This window comes from Aquarana catesbeiana, linkage group LG03, assembly GCF_042186555.1.
Source record: "Aquarana catesbeiana isolate 2022-GZ linkage group LG03, ASM4218655v1, whole genome shotgun sequence".
Classification (NCBI taxonomy): Eukaryota; Metazoa; Chordata; class Amphibia; order Anura; family Ranidae; genus Aquarana; species Aquarana catesbeiana.
In genome coordinates this window covers 276,302,223-276,323,670 of record NC_133326.1, presented here as the reverse complement: position 1 = coordinate 276,323,670, position 21,448 = coordinate 276,302,223, and the positions used below count along the sequence as shown (strand labels likewise).

Here is a 21,448-nt window from a genome sequence, read left to right as displayed (position 1 = left end):
AAAACATTGCTGCTACTCACCATCATATATTCAAGAACCGTCAATTCTCATGTGAGAAAAAAATAAAATTTCTTTAGAAATTATAAATAGTGTAACTTTATTTAAAAAGATTTGAATTCATCTCAAAATCTAAATGTAACTTTCTTGTACCATCTAATGTGAATCATTGCAAGACTTTCATTTCATTTCAGTTATGTCAGAAGTACTTAAGACTTTAATTTCAAGCTCATTAACTCAAATTCCACATATCCACACAAGTGTGTTCATTCTCAGGCTGTGCAGAACATGTTCCAGTGTCAGCTTCTATCATGTAAGAAGGTCTTAAGTCACACAGTGAAATACACTGGTCCTGGTTTATCAGTGCGTGAAAGAACTGTGTTTGGTCCATGGCAATCAGTCAGATTCTTCTTTCCCTCTTCCAGTGTAAGTTGAAAATGAAAGCAAGAATCTGATAGGTTCCTTCTGAACAAACAGATGGTTCTTACTTGGTACTGATAAATAAGGCCCAGTATATCCAAAAGGGGTGTGGAAAAGACATGCAAATGAGCACTTAGAGTAGCTAATCTGCTTCCCTATACAGGGAGTATATAACATTAAATAAAAAATAACTTGATCATGGACAAAAATTAATACAGTAATCTGTCATTAATGACAATACGTAGTGCATAAAAACATTGCATGAAAATTCAATCTAAATTATTGGATATGTCCATTTTTTTTGTATATATTTCAAGTAAACAAAAAATACATTCACAGTTGAGAATTTAACAAAAATTCTTTTGCAGACAGCTTAAAAAGTGAACTGAAAAACTGTTCCCATCTGAGGCTTTTTATCCTCTGCAAGTTTTGCAAACTTTTTGCAAAACTTGCAAACATAACATGGGCTTCTAAAGATTTCCCTTGGCTTAAGTTAGGGGCTTGCAGCTCACATATACCCATGACACCACCATTTTAGATCCAATATTGATCAGGTCCAACAATTCTGGGTATATAGACAGATGCTGGCTGCAGCTCCTTGCACTGTATATAAACTAATTTCTGTGGTGGTTACAGGTGGGTTTATTATTTGTTTAGGCAGCAGCTTGTATTTACTAAAAAAGGGGTTTTATACTAGTGACACATTTGTTTTTCTTTGTTAGTGATTTTACATTTAATCCTCAGAGGCTGCCTTTAACCACCTAACTGCGTATGGAAAATAAATACACCTCATTAACACTGTGTCCCTAGCTTATCTGAGTCCAAGCCATCTGCTACAAGAGATGAAGGCCAACATGCTAAAGAGCCTGGGCCAGGAGGAGTCAGTCTTGATCCATACTTAAACAGTAATGCTATATCGCACCACATCAACCTGCTGTGAAAAGTAAACATAAAATTGCCACTGTGTCAAGAGTTTTCTTATAAAACAACTTAAAACTACTAAAAGCATAAAAACACAATTTAAAATGGTAAAATAAAAACAAAAAAAAAAAGTAACACCACCTTGCTTGTTCTTTGGTTTTCTTACCACATGCATTTTCATGCAATAATATCATACCAAGTGTTTCATTGCTGCAAAACACACTGTACAATCCTCGCCAAGAGCTTTGCTTATCACTTTCATCCTCTGCATCTGTGCCCATGTACTGGTTATATTAAAAAAAAAAACAAACACTTTACATCTACCAGTATCCTCCACACTTCCGTAGGAATGGAAACCATTCCACATCTAGAGCTATCCTCATACGTGGCGGTTAACTTATAATAAAAATAAGATTGCCAAAAAAAAAAAAAAAAAATCTCTTAACTGAAAACCTACAACATCCCTCTACCGTTCTTACTACATACAAAGAACCAACAGTTTTGGTGAAATCTCTCCAACGTCATGAAATATACTTTATAAAGCAGCTGAACGTGAACTGTTGACTTCCCATGGCAGACAGCCTTAATTTGTATATATATTATCTTCCTTTGTAGCAGCTTAATATATGTATATCTACACAATACACGCAAACTTGATTGTAACATGTTGTGCTGACTGCATAGTTACTCCTCTACCCCACAGCGGTGGGCAGCATCCTTATCGTCCATCACTACTTCCGCCGAATCAAAACATCCTAAACTTTCTCAGAAAGTCCCCATCTCTTCCCTCATCTCCACCTCCCATTTTATCACTTGCTATTAAGCCTCGAAGCTGGATTCTCCAACAACCTTCATTAATTCTTTTGAATCTTCAGGTGTCGAGTGCGTGCCTGAATTGGCCAAACTCTAAAACAGTTGCCCCAGTAAGCAATCGCCATTGAAATATTTTCTTCACATAAATAACAGCTCTTGACATGTTTTAACACAATCTTATCTTAACAGATTAAAGCTTTTATAATTTACATGAAAAAGAAACATTTATGAATGTTTTTGTTTTGTGGATTGTCTGCAGCAAATACCACCTGTGCAGAGAGAACTTATATAAAGTCTCAGTAAAAGTCATTATCCTTGTCCACATTAGACTAGGTTTGGGGCCAGTTTATGACACTTCAGATAGACATCCTTTCAGGAATATATACCCTGCCACGTAAGTCTCTGTTGGACAGAGCTGCAATGCTCCGTCGTGCGGTAACATAGAAATTCCCTCTGACTTGGTTTTAGCCAGGTTTGTGCACTCCACTCAAAGCTTCCTCTAATTTCTCTTTGTAGGATGAATAGCGCCGCTTTAAGGTCTGCAATTGCTCCTCTTCCTCCTTGTCTAAGATGCGCAAGAAGTTGTGCAATTCTGGTATTGTGAAGGCATCCCACTGAAAAAAACAATTCAAAAACGTACAATCAGACATGGCTTAGAATGTTACTCTCTGAAATGTTATTAACAAAACCCATTTACATGACAAGGCCCTGTGAGTGTGCTAAAAAATATTTAGCTTTCATGATAGGAGACAACAGCTAATATTAATATGCCAAACTAGATCAATCACAACATTTTGTTACAGATTTGTACAATTTTAATGGCACTTTCACCTTCTTTCCTTGCCCAGGCCAATTTTCAGCATTGTCACACTGAATGACAATAGTGCGGCCATGCAATGCTGTACACAAACAAAATGGCTCTCCTTTGGTGGTAATCGCCACCAAGTTTATTTTTTAATATCATATGGGGAAAAAAAAAAAAGAAAAAAAAAAAAAAAAAAAAAACACCACACAAAAAACAAAAAACACATTTACAAAATGTTAAAACAGAAACACTTTTTTTTAAAGTAATTTGTCTCCTTCACCAATATGTACTGATAAGGTGGCACTGATAGGCATCACCGATGGGCACCACTGTCAGGCATCACTGGTGGGGCTGCACTGATTATGAGTGCAGATCCACCGAGTGAGGAAAGCCACTTATCGGCTCTCTGCTACTCACGCGCTGTCAGCATGAGTAGAGGAATGCTGATAACTGCCACTTTCTACTTACACTGATCAGCTATAAATGGACACCCCCTTGGTACGCATGTGTGGTTTGTTCTGAAGGACATTATATGACGTCCAGTCAGAACAATAGAAACCGCCCAGCCGTCATTTTGCTATAGGCTGGGCAAAATCTGAACAGCTTTCCATCTCAGATGTCAAACCCTGCAACCATTGCCATAGATCTAAAAATACAATGCACAGTCTACAGTGGGGGGGGGTTCAGCAACCTGTAGATTAGGGACAGGTGACTGGTAGATCGCAGTCTGGGCTTGCTGAGCCGACATCCCAGAGCATAAAACAGAGTGAAATGCAGAGGAACTACTTGTAAAGTTGGAGCTGTAGTATGGAGCAAGAGCTGCATAAGTCAATGCCTCCTCTGTAGTGCTGGCTCCTGTCCCATGCAGAGTGATACCAACTGCATTCCATCTCTTATCCCAGATAGAGGTCTCCAGAGTGGTGCCAGCAGCAGTGAAGCAATAAACTGGGCATAGTATATGGCTGCTTTCACACTGATGTGCGGCAACTAATCCACACTGTGGGTGCAGTGTACCTAAAGCTTTCCTGCAGTTTTGCTGCGCTTGGCCATAGGACTTCATTTATATCCTGCAGATTTGGTGCACTTTCTGAATGCAGGAGTTTTGGGGTGCTTTCAGAAAGTGCACCACACCTGTGGGGTGTAATAGAAGTCCATGGCAAAGCGCAGCTAACCCAAGAAAGGCACACATACAATGTGGTACAAGTAAACCGCAGCACACCAGTGTGAAAGCAGCCTTATAGGGGGCTTAGAACAGTAAGGGTTCATTTAAAGTTGCAGTGTGGGGGAGGGGGATGGTAAAACCCCATGGTTAAGATGTGTTTTTACCATCCCTCCCCAACTGCAGCCCCTTTAGCTGCAATAGCCAGGGATGTACATGTGTCGCAGCAGGAGTTATAAGCACTGTCATGGTTGGTGGGTGTAGCACCTGCCAAGCATGACCCATTCAAGTGAATGAGGCTGCACAGAAAGTTCCCTGCAACCTTGTGCAGTACAGCAAACAAGGTGTTAAAGCAGGCAGCGTTGTTTTGCTTTATCACAACCTGCTTCAACACCTTGGACCCTGCAGAAGCATGCAGTTGTGGGGCGCTTGCAGAGTGGCCCCATTTCTCTGAACGGGTCACAATTGGTAGGCGGTAGCACCCACCAAAAGCAACAGTGGGTTCAATTCCTACTCAGGCATGTGTACACCTTTGGATGCTGTCTCAGCAGTTAAAGGGGGTAGGGCCTGGATGCGGTAAACCCTCAACTCAACCGCAGGGTTTTACCACCACCCAACTTTACATGTTAACGAGCCCTAAGGGTGCTGCTGCCAAATGCAACTAAAAGCTCGTTCACAAGTACAGCAGGCAAAGCTGCTCCCCTGAAAAGTGACCAGAGTTTGACAGGTGGTGAGCAGGAGATATGCTGCCTACTCACCCCCTGATTTAAACCCATGACTGCAACATGGTAGTACGGCAATTAATTAATTTATTTCAGGTACTTATATAGCGCCATCAATTTACGCAGCACTTTACATATACATTCACATCAGTCCCTAGACCCTCAAGGAACTTACAATCTAAGGTCCCTAACTCACATTCATACATACTAGGGACAATTTAGACAGGATTCAATTAACCTACCAGCATGTCTTTGGAGTGTGGGAGGAAACCGGAGTAACCGGAGGAAACCCATGCAGACACAAGGATAACATGCAAACTCCCGTGAAGGGCTGGGGTTACCCCCACAGGGAAGTAAAGTTGTTCCATGCATCCCTGTGTAGGCAGTGCCATTGCTCTTAATTAGGACACAGTGGTTGCATGAACACAGTCACTGCTCTCAATCTGACCTCAGTTTGTAGCCGTGCATCTATATGGATGTCATATTAGGAACAGAAACTGTGTCCATGCAGCCACAGTATCCTAATTAACTGCTATGAGACTTCATGCACAGGGATGCACGGGAACACCTGTGCATCCCAGAGGGGGTAAACATGGCCCACCACAGGAGTATGCTTATATACACCCCGTATGAACAACGCCTTAGAAATCTGTATTAAGCGCAAATCAGGAAATGTGTAGGCCTAAACGTTAACATGTTCACTAGGGAATTGTGATTAGGCAACAGAACTCTGCCTATATGTCAGCCACACACGTCACCAGTTGACGCCTCAGCAATTGTTGAATGACTAAATCAAATTTCTAGGGTAAAAAGGCACACAGATGTTGAGATTTTATTGAAGAACTAGCACAGAATAAAAAAAAGTGAGTAGTGGTCTGGCCCCCCTCCCGTATAAAACAAAGTGGTGGGTACAAGTAAAACCATAATCACTTCTTACCATGACATCCCCAGTTTCATGCTCTCGTAGTACAAAACTAAGGGTTTCAAGATTCGGCCCAGCAACCAGACGAAGGTAGAGGGGGTGCTCTCTGTCAGATAACCTGCACATGCAAACTGTGGAGGGAACAAAGAAAAAGATTAACTATGAAAGTGGCAGTATGTACAGGTTGCATTTGCTTACGAATATTTAACAAGACTTCCCCAGGTGTTTGTACTCTGTCAGGTTTCTTCTTGCCCCTCAAGTTGTTTTGTTTGCAATTTATTTAATGCACATACTTTCCAAGCAGGTAAAACTTCCTGCATTGGTTATGAAAGAAACCATGAAAGTAGAAATTAGTCTTCCTGGAAAACCTGAATGCAGTTTTTACAAGGTCAGTACAGCATACAGAATTGTAATAACAAATGACTATATCTCAAAGGTCTGCATAAGGGCATAATTTAAGAACACACAAAAGAATAAAAACCACAATTAAAAACCATGAGGGATATTCTAGGCTCAGTTTAATTATAACTATCTCAGTCGGAATAGATTTCAATGAGCAGGATTGCCTACAACCCTCTTGTATCTTCTGAAAACCCAGGCAGTGGTCTCCCAATCAAGACTATCGCATTGCAGTTCTACTCTACTCCTTGGACTGCAGGAGGTGGTGGGTCTGACAGGTATTAATTTTCAAGGGTGCAACAAATGTAAAATGAAAACTGAACTCCAGGATAAAAAGTACCAGTTACTTACCGGCAACTGCCTTTCTAGGAAATCTTCCAGGACGGCAGGCCTACTTCAGGTGTGCTGTCCTGGAAGATGACTAGAGAAAAGAATAACTTTCTGAATGCATTTTTACATGAATCTTGATGTGCTTTGTGTATTTCTTTCAGATATGTACGTTAATCCAGTGTGAAACTTTGGCTTTGTGCAGGATCTTCCATTAATAAAGACCGTTCACGGCTGTGCTCTTCCTTGTGTATGGTGACCGGTCTTACATCTGTCCCCTTCTCTAATTTTCTGCAGGCAGCATATAGTCAGAGGACCTCCTGGGTCCCTCCCATAGCTCTGCTCCCAGCACAACCCGTGTACAACACCATGATGATACCTCTGCAAACCTAGTTATTTCCTTGTAACAGTAGCAGAGGCATCATCATGTACCTACGACATTTAACCCTTTTGCTGCCAAAGCAGTTTGTTTACATGCGTACATTTTTTTTTTTTTTTAATTTTTTTTTTAGGACTGCACAGTACAAAAAAAAAAAACCCACAACCTCCAAACTATTATATATTTTCTGAAAGCAGACACCCTAGAGAAGAGTGCTAGTTCCAATTTTTTTGGCACACAATATTAAAAGCAATCGTTTATCACCTTTTCAACCAATGGTTTATTAGCACATCCCCGACTCCTAAATCTAAAGGGACAGCTATCGCTATACACAAGGCATGCCCTTTCCAGCCGATAGATCACGATACAGACCCCTTGGGGAGATATGTTTTCCTAAAGGGCAATATCGCTGGCCAAAAATACACATTCGCCACTATATACGCCCCGAATGCAGATCAACTTACCTTCATAGACAATACACTAGACCGCTTGGCTGAATTCAGAGAAGGCTTCCTAATCCTAGGGGGCGATTTTAACTTAAGCCCTGACCCAATGCTAGACACCTCTCATGCGAGACCCTCACACTCCTACGCATTTTTGAAGCACTTCCGCAGGACTATTCAGTCCCACCTGCTTACCGACAGTTGGCGGGCGCTTAGACCACTAGATCGTGACTTCAGCTATTACTCTACGGTACATAATGTATACACAAGAATTGACCATATTTATGTAGATCGAAATATCCTTGAACTTCTGCAGTCTGCAGACATTGGTTCCATCTCCATTTCTGACCACGCCCCAGTAACGATGGCCTTTTCCTTACCATCGGGTGCACGGGGAGTTCGGACCTGGAGACTTAATGAAAACCTATTGGACGATGCGGTGGTGATGGCTGAGGTCACGGATACCCCAACTCATTATTTTGCAGAGAATCCCATAGGCGAGCAGAGTGAGGGGACGGTTTGGGAGGCTCACAAGGCTGTGGTTCGGGGGGGCACTAATTTCCCAGGGCTGTAGACCTAAAAAGATACGACAGGCAGACTTTTTGAGAGTACACACCGAACTCCAAAAAGCAGAACTCAGGCACAAAGCCAACGGACGCCCTGAAGAACTGGAAAAGCTGACAGCTACGCGAACTGTTCCTACGCCTACTCGATCGTCAAAACACGCAAACAATTCCGATTCATGGCACACAGGTTCTATGAACACGGAAACAAATGCGGCCGCATGTTGGCCTGGGCCCTCCGGAAACGTCATGCCCAGACATATATACATAAACTACATAGCGCTTCGGGAACACAGATTCTACACCCATCTAAAATTGCTGCTGAATTCCGAGCTTATTACGCTAAACTGTACAACATAGACTCTGACCCCTCCCCTACATCACGGGACACTTACAGAGGAGCAATCCTCAGACCTAGACGCCCCAATTACCCTAAATGAGCTTCGTGCCACGGTGAACTCCTTGCCCAACAGGAAGAGCCCTGGACCTGACGGGTTCACTAAGGCATACTATAAAGCTTTCCTGACTCACCTGGAGACCCCCATGTGCAATTATTTTAACTCTATTGCAAAAGGAGGAACCATTCCGTCAGAGGCACTTCTGGCACACATCACTGTAATCCCGAAAGAGGGCAAGGACCCCACCGTCCCCCCGAGCTACCGGCCAATCTCGCTCCTTAACCTGGACATTAAAATTTTAGCGAAAACACTAGCAAACAGACTTAAATACCTTATCCCTGACATTATCCACCCAGACCAAACGGGATTCATAACAGGAAGAGAAGCCAGAGACAACTCTATCAGGGCGGTACACCTTATTCACTGGGCCCCTGCTCGCCCTGAACCACAGCCTTACCTCATATTGTCAACAGACGCTGAAAAAGCGTTCGATCGCGTTGACTGGTCTTACCTGACGGAGGTGCTTCGATCACTGCGGATGGGTCCAAGAATGCCATCCTCTATATTAGCACTATACTCGACACCCTGCGCACAAGTCAAGGTAAATGGAACTCTATCAGCTCGCTTCCCCATCGGAAATGGCACGAGACAGGGGTGTCCCCTATCACCTCTCCTGTTTGCTTTAGTGCTGGAGCCTTTACTCCGCACAATACGCGCTAACCCTGACATTAAGGGTCTCACGGTTGGTAACACGGAGCATAAACTCTCGGCATATGCCGATGATGTCCTGTTCCATGTTTCAAACCCCCTGATCTCGCTGCCCAATCTGATGAGGGAACTGAAGCTCTTTGGGTGTCTCTCAAATTTTAAAATTAATTTTTCAAAGTCAGAAATCCTTCCTATTTGCATGACATCCCAATTAACAACAAGCCTTAAATCAGCCTTTCCTTTCACTTGGGCCACGTCGGCTATCCGATACCTCGGTATACAACTCACAGATAATTTTAATGGCATATATACCGCAAACTACCTCCCACTGCTAACTACCATTAAGAAAAACCTATCCCAATGGACACAAACGGCCTTCACATGGTTGGGAAGAGTGAACATAATAAAAATGAACATCCTACCACGTATACTGTTCTTTTTACAGATGCTACCAATTCGACTACCCCGATCTTTTTTTGATAAAATATCTAGCATACTGTCTGAATTTACATGGAATGCGCGCAAACCTAGGATAGCCCTACGAGTCCTACGGCGCTCGAAACAGAACGGAGGCCTGGGCCTCCCAGATGTCAGAAGATACTACTGGGCTATAGCGGTACAGAGGATGCTCAACTGGCGTTTCCACTCCTGCTCTAATATTTGGGTACCTCTAGAGAAATGTTTAGCGGGAAGAAACTTATCATATGCTCCCTGGCTATCCCGAGAGCATAGAGGATTGTCGGAGACAACGTCCCCCTTGACAACCCAAGTACTGTCAACCTGGGATAAGATTAACCCGCTGCTAAAATTGGCTCCCTCGGTGTCCCCACTGGGAGGTTTCCTATGGTTCCCTCCGGGAGAACGAATGGGTTTTTTTGAATCGTGGATAGAGGGTGGAGACGCCAGCTGTGGTAAACTTATGAAAGACGGCAAACTTCTGGGCTACGAATCTCTGCCTACAGGCCGACAGGGTACCCCAATGAACTTCTGGAAATACAGACAATTACATCACTTCTTCCAATTACACGGCCATAAGATTAGAGACCCCTCGGCTCTCACCCACCTTGTAAAAAACTCTTTATCGCAGAAGAACCCACACCACATTTAGTCTCAGAACTTTATAAATTACTAGGCTCCTCATTCCCTAACACCACACCTGCTTTTATCAGACGCTGGGAAAAAGACCTGGGCATCGTATTTGCAAAGACAGACTTGACTCACTTATATCAGCTCACTCATTCATCCTCAATAGAGTCCAAGACCCAGGAAACAAACTTTAAGCTACTATCCTGTTGGTATAGAGTACCTGCGGACTTGGCCCGCTTCTACCCTTCCACGTCCGAGCTGTGCTGGAGAGGATGTGGACAGAGAGGAACACTGAAACACATATGGTGGGATTGCCCTCAAATTAAATCCTTTTGGGAAGATATACGAAACCAAATCAAAATAGTGACAGAGATAGAAATACCCTTCTCCCCGACCCACTTTCTCCTGCAGGTCCCCCCCGATCTCACTACGAAAATACAAGAAAAGTGTGCTACCGCATTTATTAAATGCGGCTAGGCGCCTGATCCCAATCCATTGGAAAAAACACACGATCCCCACACGAGCTGAGTGGATCAGAAAGGTCAGTGAGATCCGGGAGGCCGAGGCTGAATACACCTCGAACTCCACAACAGTGTCGTCCAGTCCGGACGTTGCACTACTAGAACTGGCAGACCCTACGCTCAGAGTACTTAGGCTAACAAAAACTCAACCCTGTAGGCAAGACCCTATAACCTGACCTACCCGAGGTATATCGAACTCAGCTCCGAGGGGTCCGTTGCGGAGGCAGAGGAAGCTTACCAGTATTTGGAGGTAACCTGACCCATCCCCTCTCCCCTTCCCATTTCCCCCCATCCCTCTCCTACTCCCCCTTCCCCCCCCTTATTGTATCCCTCCTCCTCTCTTTTTTTTTTTTTATTATTTCCTTCTTATTCTTGTGTCTATTTATTACTGTTATTTTGTTATAATACTAGGGAAACTTGAGAGAAATAGCTACCTATGGGCCGTTTAATATAGAACCAAAATTCACTGGGGGAGATCTCTGGATTTCTAAGAACTAGATAAATTTTACATGAACAAACCACTGTTGCGTGGCCACGGGGGCCTACGTGGGAGCGGGAGGCGGATTGATGGAAGTTTCGGACCCCCCCCTCCTGCCCCGGGCGTGGGCCGCCGGGCTATGTACCCCGCACATCCCAGAGAGCCCCTCAACTCAAACACACCCTCGCGAGCCCCCAGGCTGGCCCCATATCATTTATATATTTCATGGAAAAATGGGGCTTCCAAAGCCCCTGACTACCCCCTTAGCGGGTCCCATAGAGTTATACCTAGATAAGCACCTTACATTAGGTTAATAGTAATGTATGTGTATGTTCAATTTATATACTGAAGATGGTTACTGATATGACCCTGCGAGGCCATTGTCTATATGATTTGCACTGTTGGACATGTCATGTAATGTCTTGTTCTAAAAATAAAAAGTTATTATACAAAAGCAATCGTTTAAGAAACATTTCAGTAAAAAATTAGATATGCAACATGTAAAATCTTAAAAAATTGCATGCACCTATAAAATGGCAACAAACAATATCCTATATTTTCCACAGGCGACGGTTTAACCACTTCCATACCGCGCAAATTCCAGCACTCCTCTACGACTACTACATGTAAAAATCATATTTTTTTTGCTAGAAAATACTCAGATCCCCCAAACACACTATATATAATATAATATATATCCTGGGGAATAAAATGGCAGTCATTGCAACTCTTTATGTCACACTGTATTTGTGCATCGAATTTTCTAACGCAACATGAAAAAAAAAAAAAAAAAAAAAAAACAAACAGTAAAGTTAGCCCAATTTTTCTGTATAATGTGAAAGAGGTTACACCGATTAAATAGATATCTCACATGTCACGCTTTAAAATTGTGCACACTCGTGGAATGGCGCCAAACCTCAGTACTTAAAAATCTCCATAGGCGAAGGTGTAAAAATGTTTACAGGTTACCTCTTTAAAGTTACAGAGGTGGTCTTGGGCTACAATTATTGCTCTAACTCCAACATTCGCGGTGATACCTCACATGTATGGTTTGAACGTAGTTTACATATGTGAATGCGAGCGTTTACTTTTTTTTTTTACACACACATATTCCCTTTAAAAAAATTTTTTTTGGATCACTTTTATTCCTATTACCTTGGAATAGAGCATGACAGGTATACAAGACCCCAACATCTCTCCTCCAGGCTGGAAAGCCCGAGAAAAATAAGTAAATGGGATCTCATGCTTTCCAGCTGAGTCCCCGGCATGGTTTACTTCCGCGGGCCCGGACGTGACGTCATAACGTTGCAGCCGGGCTTCCAAAAGTCAGAGACTACCAGAGACCATCTGTCCCTCAGTTTTCTCTATGGCTAACTTCTGGTGCCGGCGGATTCCTTCTCTGGATCGCCGATTGCACTGGTGAGCCGGTAGAAGTGACAGAAGGCGGCGGGAGGGGATCATAAGAAAGATCAAGTGGCTGAACAGCTGCTATGAGAGATTGTTCTTACAGTGCAGGGAATCACCGGCTGAAAAAAAAATGGATATCTGAATGATGCCTGTAACTGCAGGCATCATTCGATATAACCAGTGAATGCCCAGGACGTCATGACATTCTGCAGTATGGAAATGGTAAAAAAAAAACAAACAAAAAAAAACAAAAAAAAAAAAAAAAACAAAAACACACACACACACACACACACACACACACACACACACATTCCCGGCATGCCGGAAATGCCAACTATGACATTTGCTTGTGCTCTCAACCAAACTGTCAAACCATCAAATGGCTGGAGTCATAACTGATCACATGTGCAGCACCATGGCAGTTGCAGATCAAACCGAGGTCAAGATGGCAGCTTCCTTGGCTGAAAAGGATAGGATTTAGTTCTGCTTTAAATAAAAAAAAAAATGCAGAAAGGGCAGTAGGAGCATTGGAGCACAAGCAACTGCCTTTACGCAGAGTTCTACAAGGTGCGCCTGAAGCCAATGAAGTAGGAATGGATTAAACCACTGTATTTCCCAGTGGGGATATTTCCCATCACTTTTTGCCTTGAAGACACAGCAGATACAATCTCTTCAAACGAAAGGGAAATCTATTCCTGTCACTACAACAGGTGCTACCATTAAAAAACAGTTCCCTCCACCCCGTTCTAGTGGCAGTTAAAATTCTGGATATCCGATTTTGTTCTTTCTTGGTGAAAACAATCAAGGGAGGATAAATACAGAGGGTGATTTTCCACAGCAAAAACACCTGTCAGGCATTCTAACAAAGAAAATAATGGCTATAGACACAATAAGGTTCATCTCTGTTTACAGTCAAGTTCACTTAACGTATTTCTGTTGTATGCAAACATTAACATTGAATAATATTAATACCTTGATCTTCTTTCTGACAGCGTTTATAAAGTGCAAACTTGGCAGGATTGTCAGCAACCATGAACTTTTTCAACAAGGCCTCAATGACTTCCCGAACAGTGTTGGTACTGCTGATATGTAGAATGTTTATACTGCCTTTGGGCAAGTAGAAGGTCGCATTATTTCCATTGCCGTTGGCATGGCTCTGTACATGTGTTCGTGCCCGTACAGTGATTGGTCGTCTTAGTTCCATCTGTACTTTTATAAAACCTGTATATATGCCATTGGAATTCTGCAAACAAAAAACAAAAAAAGGCCATTAAACATCCAACATTGCTATCCTGCCAAGAAAAGCAATACTTTGACGGTGAATGTGTTTTAAGGTGCTTGGAACCAGGAAGTCCACCAAGGAAAAAAACAGGAAGAACCAGCAGACAAAAACACATTTGGTAGAGCCTTCCGATGCTACTTCCACTAGTTGGAGGTGACACCCCTTCGAAACGCATCAGCTTTCTTTGAACTCTACATTCCACAACTGTTACTGGCCAGCAGCTCTTGCTGGATGAAACTAATGGTGGATTTTATACAATTTGCTTGATTTCATCACTCGTTTGTGAGTGAGTATGTTTTTAACTTCTTGGAATATTAAAGTGTCGCAATTATTGTCACGTGACACTATCATTTTTTTGTTTAAAAAAATGTAAACGCATATAAATTTAGTATGTTCTAGTGCTGTACTATTAGTTTTTGTGGACCGAGATGTCCACTTGATCCATGAAGCCAAAATGATCTGGAGTCAAACTGGGAGTATGGTACAGTCAAGACCAAGACCCTCATAGGCAAAGGGAACGGGCAAGTGTTCTCTGTACCGCATGAGGTGGTCGTCCGGGTATCCCACAATGGGGAAACCCTAGGAACATAGCAGTGCTAGTGTGGGAGCCAACACTTTGGTGAAGACCCGATGTGCTGTGGGCTGGCCAAAAGCAAGGGCATAAAACTGGAAATGTGTGCCCACATCAAAATGCAAGTCACACCGCTGATGGAAGACGGGATGTATAAAAGTGGGAATCCTTAATTTCCACAGAAGCCAGAAGTTTCCCAGCTGAAGGGAAAGCAATAATAGGATTTTTATAACAGCTTACCTGTAAAATCCTTTCCTAGGAGTACATCACGGGACACAGAGCACCATAGTAATCACTATGTGGGTATATAGGCACCTTCAGGTATTGGACACTGGTATACCCAATACAGGAAGTTCACTACCTATATAACCCCTCCTCCTACCAGGAGTACCTCAGTTTTTGTAGCAAAGCAATATACCTAAACCCCAGAAAGAGGGGAGGGACCTCTGTGTCCCGTGATGTACTCCAAGAAAAGGATTTTACAGGTAAGCAGTTATAAAAATCCCATTTTCTTTATCGTACATCACGGGACACAGAGCACCATAGTAATCACTATGTGGGATGTCCCATAACAATGCTATTTGAGGGGAGGGAGACACAACCCGTAGGGCACCCCCAGACTTGAGGACCTATACTGCTGCCTGCAGCACACTGCGCCCAAAGGCGATATCCTTAGCCTTCTTACATCCACCTGATAACTCTTGGTGAATGTAGGTACTGAAGACAAAGTTGCGGCCTTACAGATCTGGGCCATGGAGGCCTGGTGACGCACTGCCCAAGAAGCACTAACCGCCCTGGTAGAGTGCGCTCTGACTGGAATCTTACCCCTTAAATCATAAGCCTGAATTATAACTTGCTGAATCCACTTAGCGACAGTGGATTTCGACGCTGCCTGTCCTTTCTTAGGACCTTCTGGCAGTATAAATAAGACATCAGTCTTCCGGATCTGAGCAGTCTTTAAATAGACCTTGACCGCTCTCACTACATCAAGACAATGTAGTGACTTCTCTTCCCTGGAACATGGTTTTGGAAAAAACTATGGCAGGACAATATCTTGGTTCAGGTGAAAACCTGAGACCACTTTTGGCAGAAAACCTGGACGATGGCTCAGCACCACTCTGTCCTCATGAATAATTAAGTATGGCTCTTTACAAGAAAGAGCAGCCAATTCCAAAACCCTCCTTGCTGAGGATATAGCAACCAAGAACATTAACTTCCTTGTCAGAAGGACTAAGGGAATATGCTGTATTGGTTCAAATGGCTGTTTCTGTAACACTTACAAAACTAAGTTCAAGTCCCAAGGGTTCAAAGGTGATCTAACTGGTGGATTAAGCCACATCACCCCTTACCACATAAAACCCCGGACTAGTGTGTAGCAGGCGGTCTTTGAAATAAGACCAATAAAGCTGAGACTTGGCCCTTAATAGTACTCAAAGCCAACTTCATCTCTACCCCTAATTGTAGAAAGGCAAGAATTCTGCCTATGATATACCTCCGAGGGTGCCAACCCTTGGATTCACACCAGGAAACATAAGCCCTCCAGACTCTATAATATATAGTTCTGGAAGCTGGCTTCCTTGCATTAATCAAAAGGTAGAGATAACGGACCCAGAAAGCCCTAGTTTCTTCAGAATGTGGGTTTCAATAGCCAAGCCGTTAAATTTAGAGTTCGTAAGGTAGGATGGAATATTGGCCCCTGCGAGAGTAGGTCTGGCCGTAGTGGAAGGGACCATGGATCCTCCATCTTTACAATTTCTGCATACCAGGACCTTCTGGGCCACGCTGGGGCTACCAGAATTACCGGCTTTCTTTCCAGCTTGATCCTGAAAAGTGAAAACTGATCCCACAGGGTCACCAACGCATCTGTTCTGCATGCAAGTGGATCCCTCATCCTGGACACCAAGTTGACCAACTTTGTGTTGAACCTGGACGCCAGAAGATCTATGTCCGGAGTCCCCCATTTCTGGCAAACAGCCCGAAAAATGTCAGGGTGAAGAGAGCATTCCCCCGGGAGCAACTGCTGGCGACTCAAGAAGTCCACCTGCCAATTCTCTACTCCCGGAATGAAAACTGCTGATAGGCACAGAACATTCCTTTCTGCCCAAGTTAGGATATGGTTCACCTCCCTCTGTGCTGCAAGACTCCTGGTGCCACCTTGGTGATTGATGCAAGCCACAGCTGTGGCATTGTCGGATTGGATACTGACAGGACAACCCCGTAACCTGAATTCCAGGCTTTTAGAGCCAGACCCGCTGCCCGGATCTCTAGAATGTTGATGGGAAAGGTCTTTTCGGTTCTTGACCACTGTCCTTGGACTGCTGTCTTTTTTAGCACTGTTCCCCAGCCTGAAAGGCTGGCATCTGTCGTTACCACCTTCCAGATAACTGGTCTGAAGGATTTCCTTTCAGCAGATTCTGGGTTAGCAACCAACTGAGGCTTTGGAACACCCTTAGGGACAGCCGCATTGGCAAGTCTAAAGCTTGAATCGTTTTTTTCCAAGCAGACGGGATACTGTCTCGAATGGAACTGGGCATAGGGAACCGCTTCGAATGAAGCCACCATCTTTCCTAACAACCTCATGCAAAGGCGAATTGAGGGATCTCCTTTCGACCTGACCATCTGCACCAGCTCTCTTATGGAGGCAAGAATACCTTTTACTGAGCTGTGTCTATGATCAGACCCAAGTAATCCAGCCTTTTTAGCGGTTTTAAGGAAGACTTCTCTAGGTTGAGAAGAACCCAACCTAGACTCTTCAGGTAACTGATTGTAATGCGCACGTTTTGCTCCAAACGAGCCACTGACTGGTCCATTAGCAATAGATCGTCTAGGTACGCCAAGACTGTTATGCCTTGTGCCCTTAACCAGGCTAGAGGTGGGGCCAGTACTTTTGTGAACACCCGGGGTGCTGTAGCTAGCCCAAAAGGGCAAGGCTACAAACTGAAAATGTTGCTGTTCTACCTCGAACCGCAGAAACCTTTGGTGAGCAGGAAATATAGGGACATGCAGATATGCATCCCTGATGTCGATAGACGCCAGAAGTTTCCACTCCTTGTAGGATAGAAAACCACTGACCTGATCGACTCCATGCGTAAGGAGCGGATCTTTAGGAACTGATTTAGATTTTTTAGATCTAGAATGGGTTTGACGTCTCCATTCGGTTTTGGCACCGTAAAGATTTGAATAAAACCCCAAACCTTGCTCTTCTATGGGGATTTGTATGATCACTCCCTGAGCCAGTAATCGGTCTAGTGCCCAAAACAGAGATTGCCTTTTCCCTGGATCTTTGGGAATGTTTGACCTCAGAAAACGAGACGGTGGAAAGTCCCAAAATTCTGGTTTGTACCCTAGAGACACCGTGGAGATGACCCATCTGTCCTGAATTTCCTCTTGCCAGACTTCTGAGTATTGCAGAGGTCCCCCCCCCCCCCCCCCCCCTCCCCGACTCTGGCGAGGGGGGGCGCCCCTTCATAATGAGGCTTTAGAATTCCGTTTTTGCATGGTGCTTCGGCTGACCAATTTTTTAACCACAGGATTCTACGCATGTGTACGAGCTCAAGCGCAAGGCGGGATGCCTGGTGAAAAGAATCTTTAATGGCGTCTATGGCAAAACATAATGCTCTTGGTAGTTCAGCCAAATCCCAGGCTTGCTGTACAGGAACCTCTTTAAGGGCCTGTCTAAACTGGTCCTTTAGGGATTGACAGATGCCTATTGTAGCGACTGCAGGCTGAATAACGGCACCTGCTAAAGAGAAAGAAGATTTTAACAGGAATTCCAACCTTTTACCTGTTGGATCCTTAAGCATTTGAGCATTGTCTACTGGACAAGTTAGGCTTTTATTGCCACTGGAAATCGCAGCGTTAACTGCTGGTACATTCCATTTTTTGGTGATTTCCTCCTCCATGGGCTAGAGAACTGAGAATCTCTTCGGAGGGAGAAAATGCTTATCCGGGTGATCCCATTCAGCATAAATAAGCTGTTCTAATAATGCATGGGCAGGAAACGCATGCAAAGGCTGTGACGGTTTTAAGGAACCCAAGAAAGAAACCAAACTTTCAGCTGACTCCTTTTTTTGGCAGACATAGTTCTAAGCACAAAAAGCAGAGCCACTATTTAAATGCACTAATTGCTGAACATAGTCTGACAGTGTAATGCCGCTATATAAGTTCAGCCTAGCCTGGGAAAAAATGCCCTTTCCATATTACTAATGCCCATTTTCAGCCCTTACATGTCCCACCGCTCCTGTGTCCCGAGTGTAGCCAGGCTTGCTTCTCCTCGCTATACAGCTGAGGAGAGACTGCTCCAGTTAATGACTTATCCCTGTGCTTGCGCCGTACGTCTTTGTGGACGCTATATCCTACACATGGTGCAGCGCCTAGGCCCCGCCCCCTCCTTCAACCCACCCCCCCTTTCGTTAGATCCAACCTTCACCCATCACGGCAGGCTGTGTTAGCAAACCTTCAAGGACCGGGTCCCTTTTTATCGGGGTTCCACTCCCTTGGACCTAGAAATAGCACCCCGCCAGGAAAAACTTTAGGTAATGTAAGCATGACCAAAGCCCTGGGTCCCAGGGTCCAGCCCTGCAAAGAGGCAATACAGGCAAAACCTTGCTCTTTGTATACGAGGCTCAGGTACCATCCACCTTGGCCTCAGTGGCACTTTGGATGGATCCGGTTTGTGGAGGCTATTTAAATCCAGCAAGGATCCCTCCTGGAGCACATCTTCACTCGTGACCAACACCTTAGACACTGGCGAAAAACTGAGGTACTCCTGGTAGGAGGAGGAGGGGTTATATAGGGTATACTATGTGGGTATATAGGCACCTTCAGGTGATGGACACTGGGTATACCAGTGTCCATCACCTGAAGGTGCCTATATACCCACATAGTAATTACTACAGTGCTCTGTGTCCCGTGATGTACTCCTAGGAAAGGATTTTACAGGTAAGCTGTTATAAAAACTGACCTAGGAGATTCAAAATGCAATTTTTGAATCTGTACGAACTTGGGAGCTTTCAGATACAGAATGGGGCGAATACCTCCCTTTACCTTGGAGACAGTTAACAGCTTGGAGCAGAACCCCTAAAACTTCTCATTTGCTGAGACTGGGGCAATGACCCCCCGTGAGAAGGGCTGCTGGGGGAGCAGCATGAAAATCCAACCCCTTCTGTGGTTAGGATGGCAAGCTGAATATCATGAAGCAGGGAGGAAGCAAGGACTGTAGCCCTGGGAGACCATGTTCTGGACCCAGGCGTCCGTGTCCTGTGCAATGATGGGTGCAAAGGCTGACTAAAGTATACAAGCCCTAAAGAAAGCTTCTAACCACAGGGTCAAAAAAACACTGGGATATCCTCTACAAGGACAGGGCACTGATGCCACAGACATCCCCTGAGCCGTTGGCCAAGTGTGAGTTGGCCAGGCCCACTGATTCATTCCCCGTGCCTGTGATCCTTAATTGAAGTGAGGGGAAAAAAAACCTCCACAGTAATACTCACAACCTGTACTATAGCGCAGAAAAGTATGTCTGTGACAGATGCCAACTGCAAACAGGGGAAGTGGCTGTAACTCCTGCAGTATGAAAGCAAACTAAGACAGGGGGCAGCACTGATGCCCCACAGTTAACCCCTAAGGAACCGTGGTGGCAGCACTCAGGGCTCCCTAGAGAGGGCCATAGGCCTGACATACTGCAGTAAGCCTATCTAGTGCTTCACCTTCCCAGTGGGCATACTTCACAAGGAGACAGGGTCACACCAGGCAATAGCACTATGACCCTGGATAGCACCCTACAGCTAACTCAGCACATTCCACTACATGCCTAGCACGAAGAAACAACGTGTGAAGCACCATTACAGGTCTGACCAGCATCTTCCTCCTAGTGGGGTCCAGGTACGGTCCTCCCAAGGCACAGTTAAGGAACCAACCGGGGTCTGGGTATGGTGTCTCCCCAAAATTCCCTTGAGGTACCAACAGATTCAGAGTGCTGACAAATGGAAGCTGCAGTGGCTATGAGCAGCTATAAGCCTCATAAAAAAGCAACAAAAACAAAAAAAAAAAAAAAAAAAAGTTTGCTTCTCTGAATAATATGACGTTTGAAAACAACAAAAAAAACCAAAAAAAACAAAAAAAAAAAAAAGGAATTGCTTGGAGAGTGAGATGTGGTGCTGGGGCTGTCATGATAACTTTGTATGCCAGTGTCCAGTCACTTGAAGGTAGTGGCAATAAGAAAATTACTTGATTTGTTCCCAAAGAACAAAATAAGCCCAAATAAGATACTTTGCTGCAATAGGAGCCTACATTACAGGTACGTTTACAGTAGATTCTGCACCTTAGGGCTTGGAGTAGTGTACATTATTTATGGGTGTACACCTTTTAATCATTCAGTACGGTAATCATGGGATTACATGACAGCCAACTCTTCCCCCCTCCACAGTTCCACAAGAGCTCATGAATTGGCATGCTGGAGGACACTATACTTGGAAAGTAAAACTAGCTACTGGCAGGCAGTTGTCTTCATGACTGACAGGCAGAAGGATATTGCCTGTGACCTGTAGGACAACTTAAAACATGCAATTTTTAAAAATATGCCAAAAAATATATAAGATTTTAGTGTTACCAGTGTCATCTTTAACTTGTCAGTAACTGCGGCATTATAAAGCTGGATCTTCTCTTTGGTTTCTTCCTTACTGAGGTACGACAAAGGATCTCTTTCTTTTTCAACTTCCTAAAATAAAAAAAATAAAAAGGGGGGGGATCTTTTAGGAAACATGTATCCAATTAGGTAATTTCTATTTTTTGCCAAAATATACACTGGACAGATACATGGTGACCTTATGAAACATATGCAGTGAGGGAGTGAATAAAATACACCCCAAACATTCAAAAATGTTAAATATTGAACAGTTAAAATGGACCTAGTATCAGTGGCGTCGGCCTCCCTGGAGTCTTTTAGGGGTGATCGGTTTTTATTCCTAAAATAGATATTTACAGTCCTAAGTGAACTGCAGGCAAATTGCAAAAGATTACTGAAAAAGCATGCTTGTGTTACAAAAGCATGTAAACCTGTATGTGATTTAGTGTTGCACTGTACAAAGAAATGCAAAATTCTGCTTTCAGAGCTGGACTGCTTCCAA

General features: G+C 43.9%; 1 protein-coding gene across 4 annotated transcripts in view; it reads right to left on the bottom strand.

The window, feature by feature from the left end:
- Positions 1 to 80: 80 nt before the first annotated feature.
- Positions 81 to 21,448, bottom strand: part of RASSF3 (Ras association domain family member 3) — a 242,160-nt gene continuing 220,792 nt past the window's right edge. For all 4 annotated transcript variants that reach the window (XM_073620115.1, XM_073620116.1, XM_073620117.1 and 1 more), the window contains 4 exons: positions 20,932 to 21,039; positions 13,441 to 13,711; positions 5,775 to 5,890; positions 81 to 2,765 (listed from right to left, as the gene is read on the bottom strand). In XM_073620115.1, the coding sequence (XP_073476216.1) occupies positions 2,616 to 2,765; positions 5,775 to 5,890; positions 13,441 to 13,711; positions 20,932 to 21,039 (645 nt within the window). In that variant the 3' untranslated portion in view covers positions 81 to 2,615. The remainder of the gene's footprint in view (positions 2,766 to 5,774; positions 5,891 to 13,440; positions 13,712 to 20,931; positions 21,040 to 21,448) is intronic.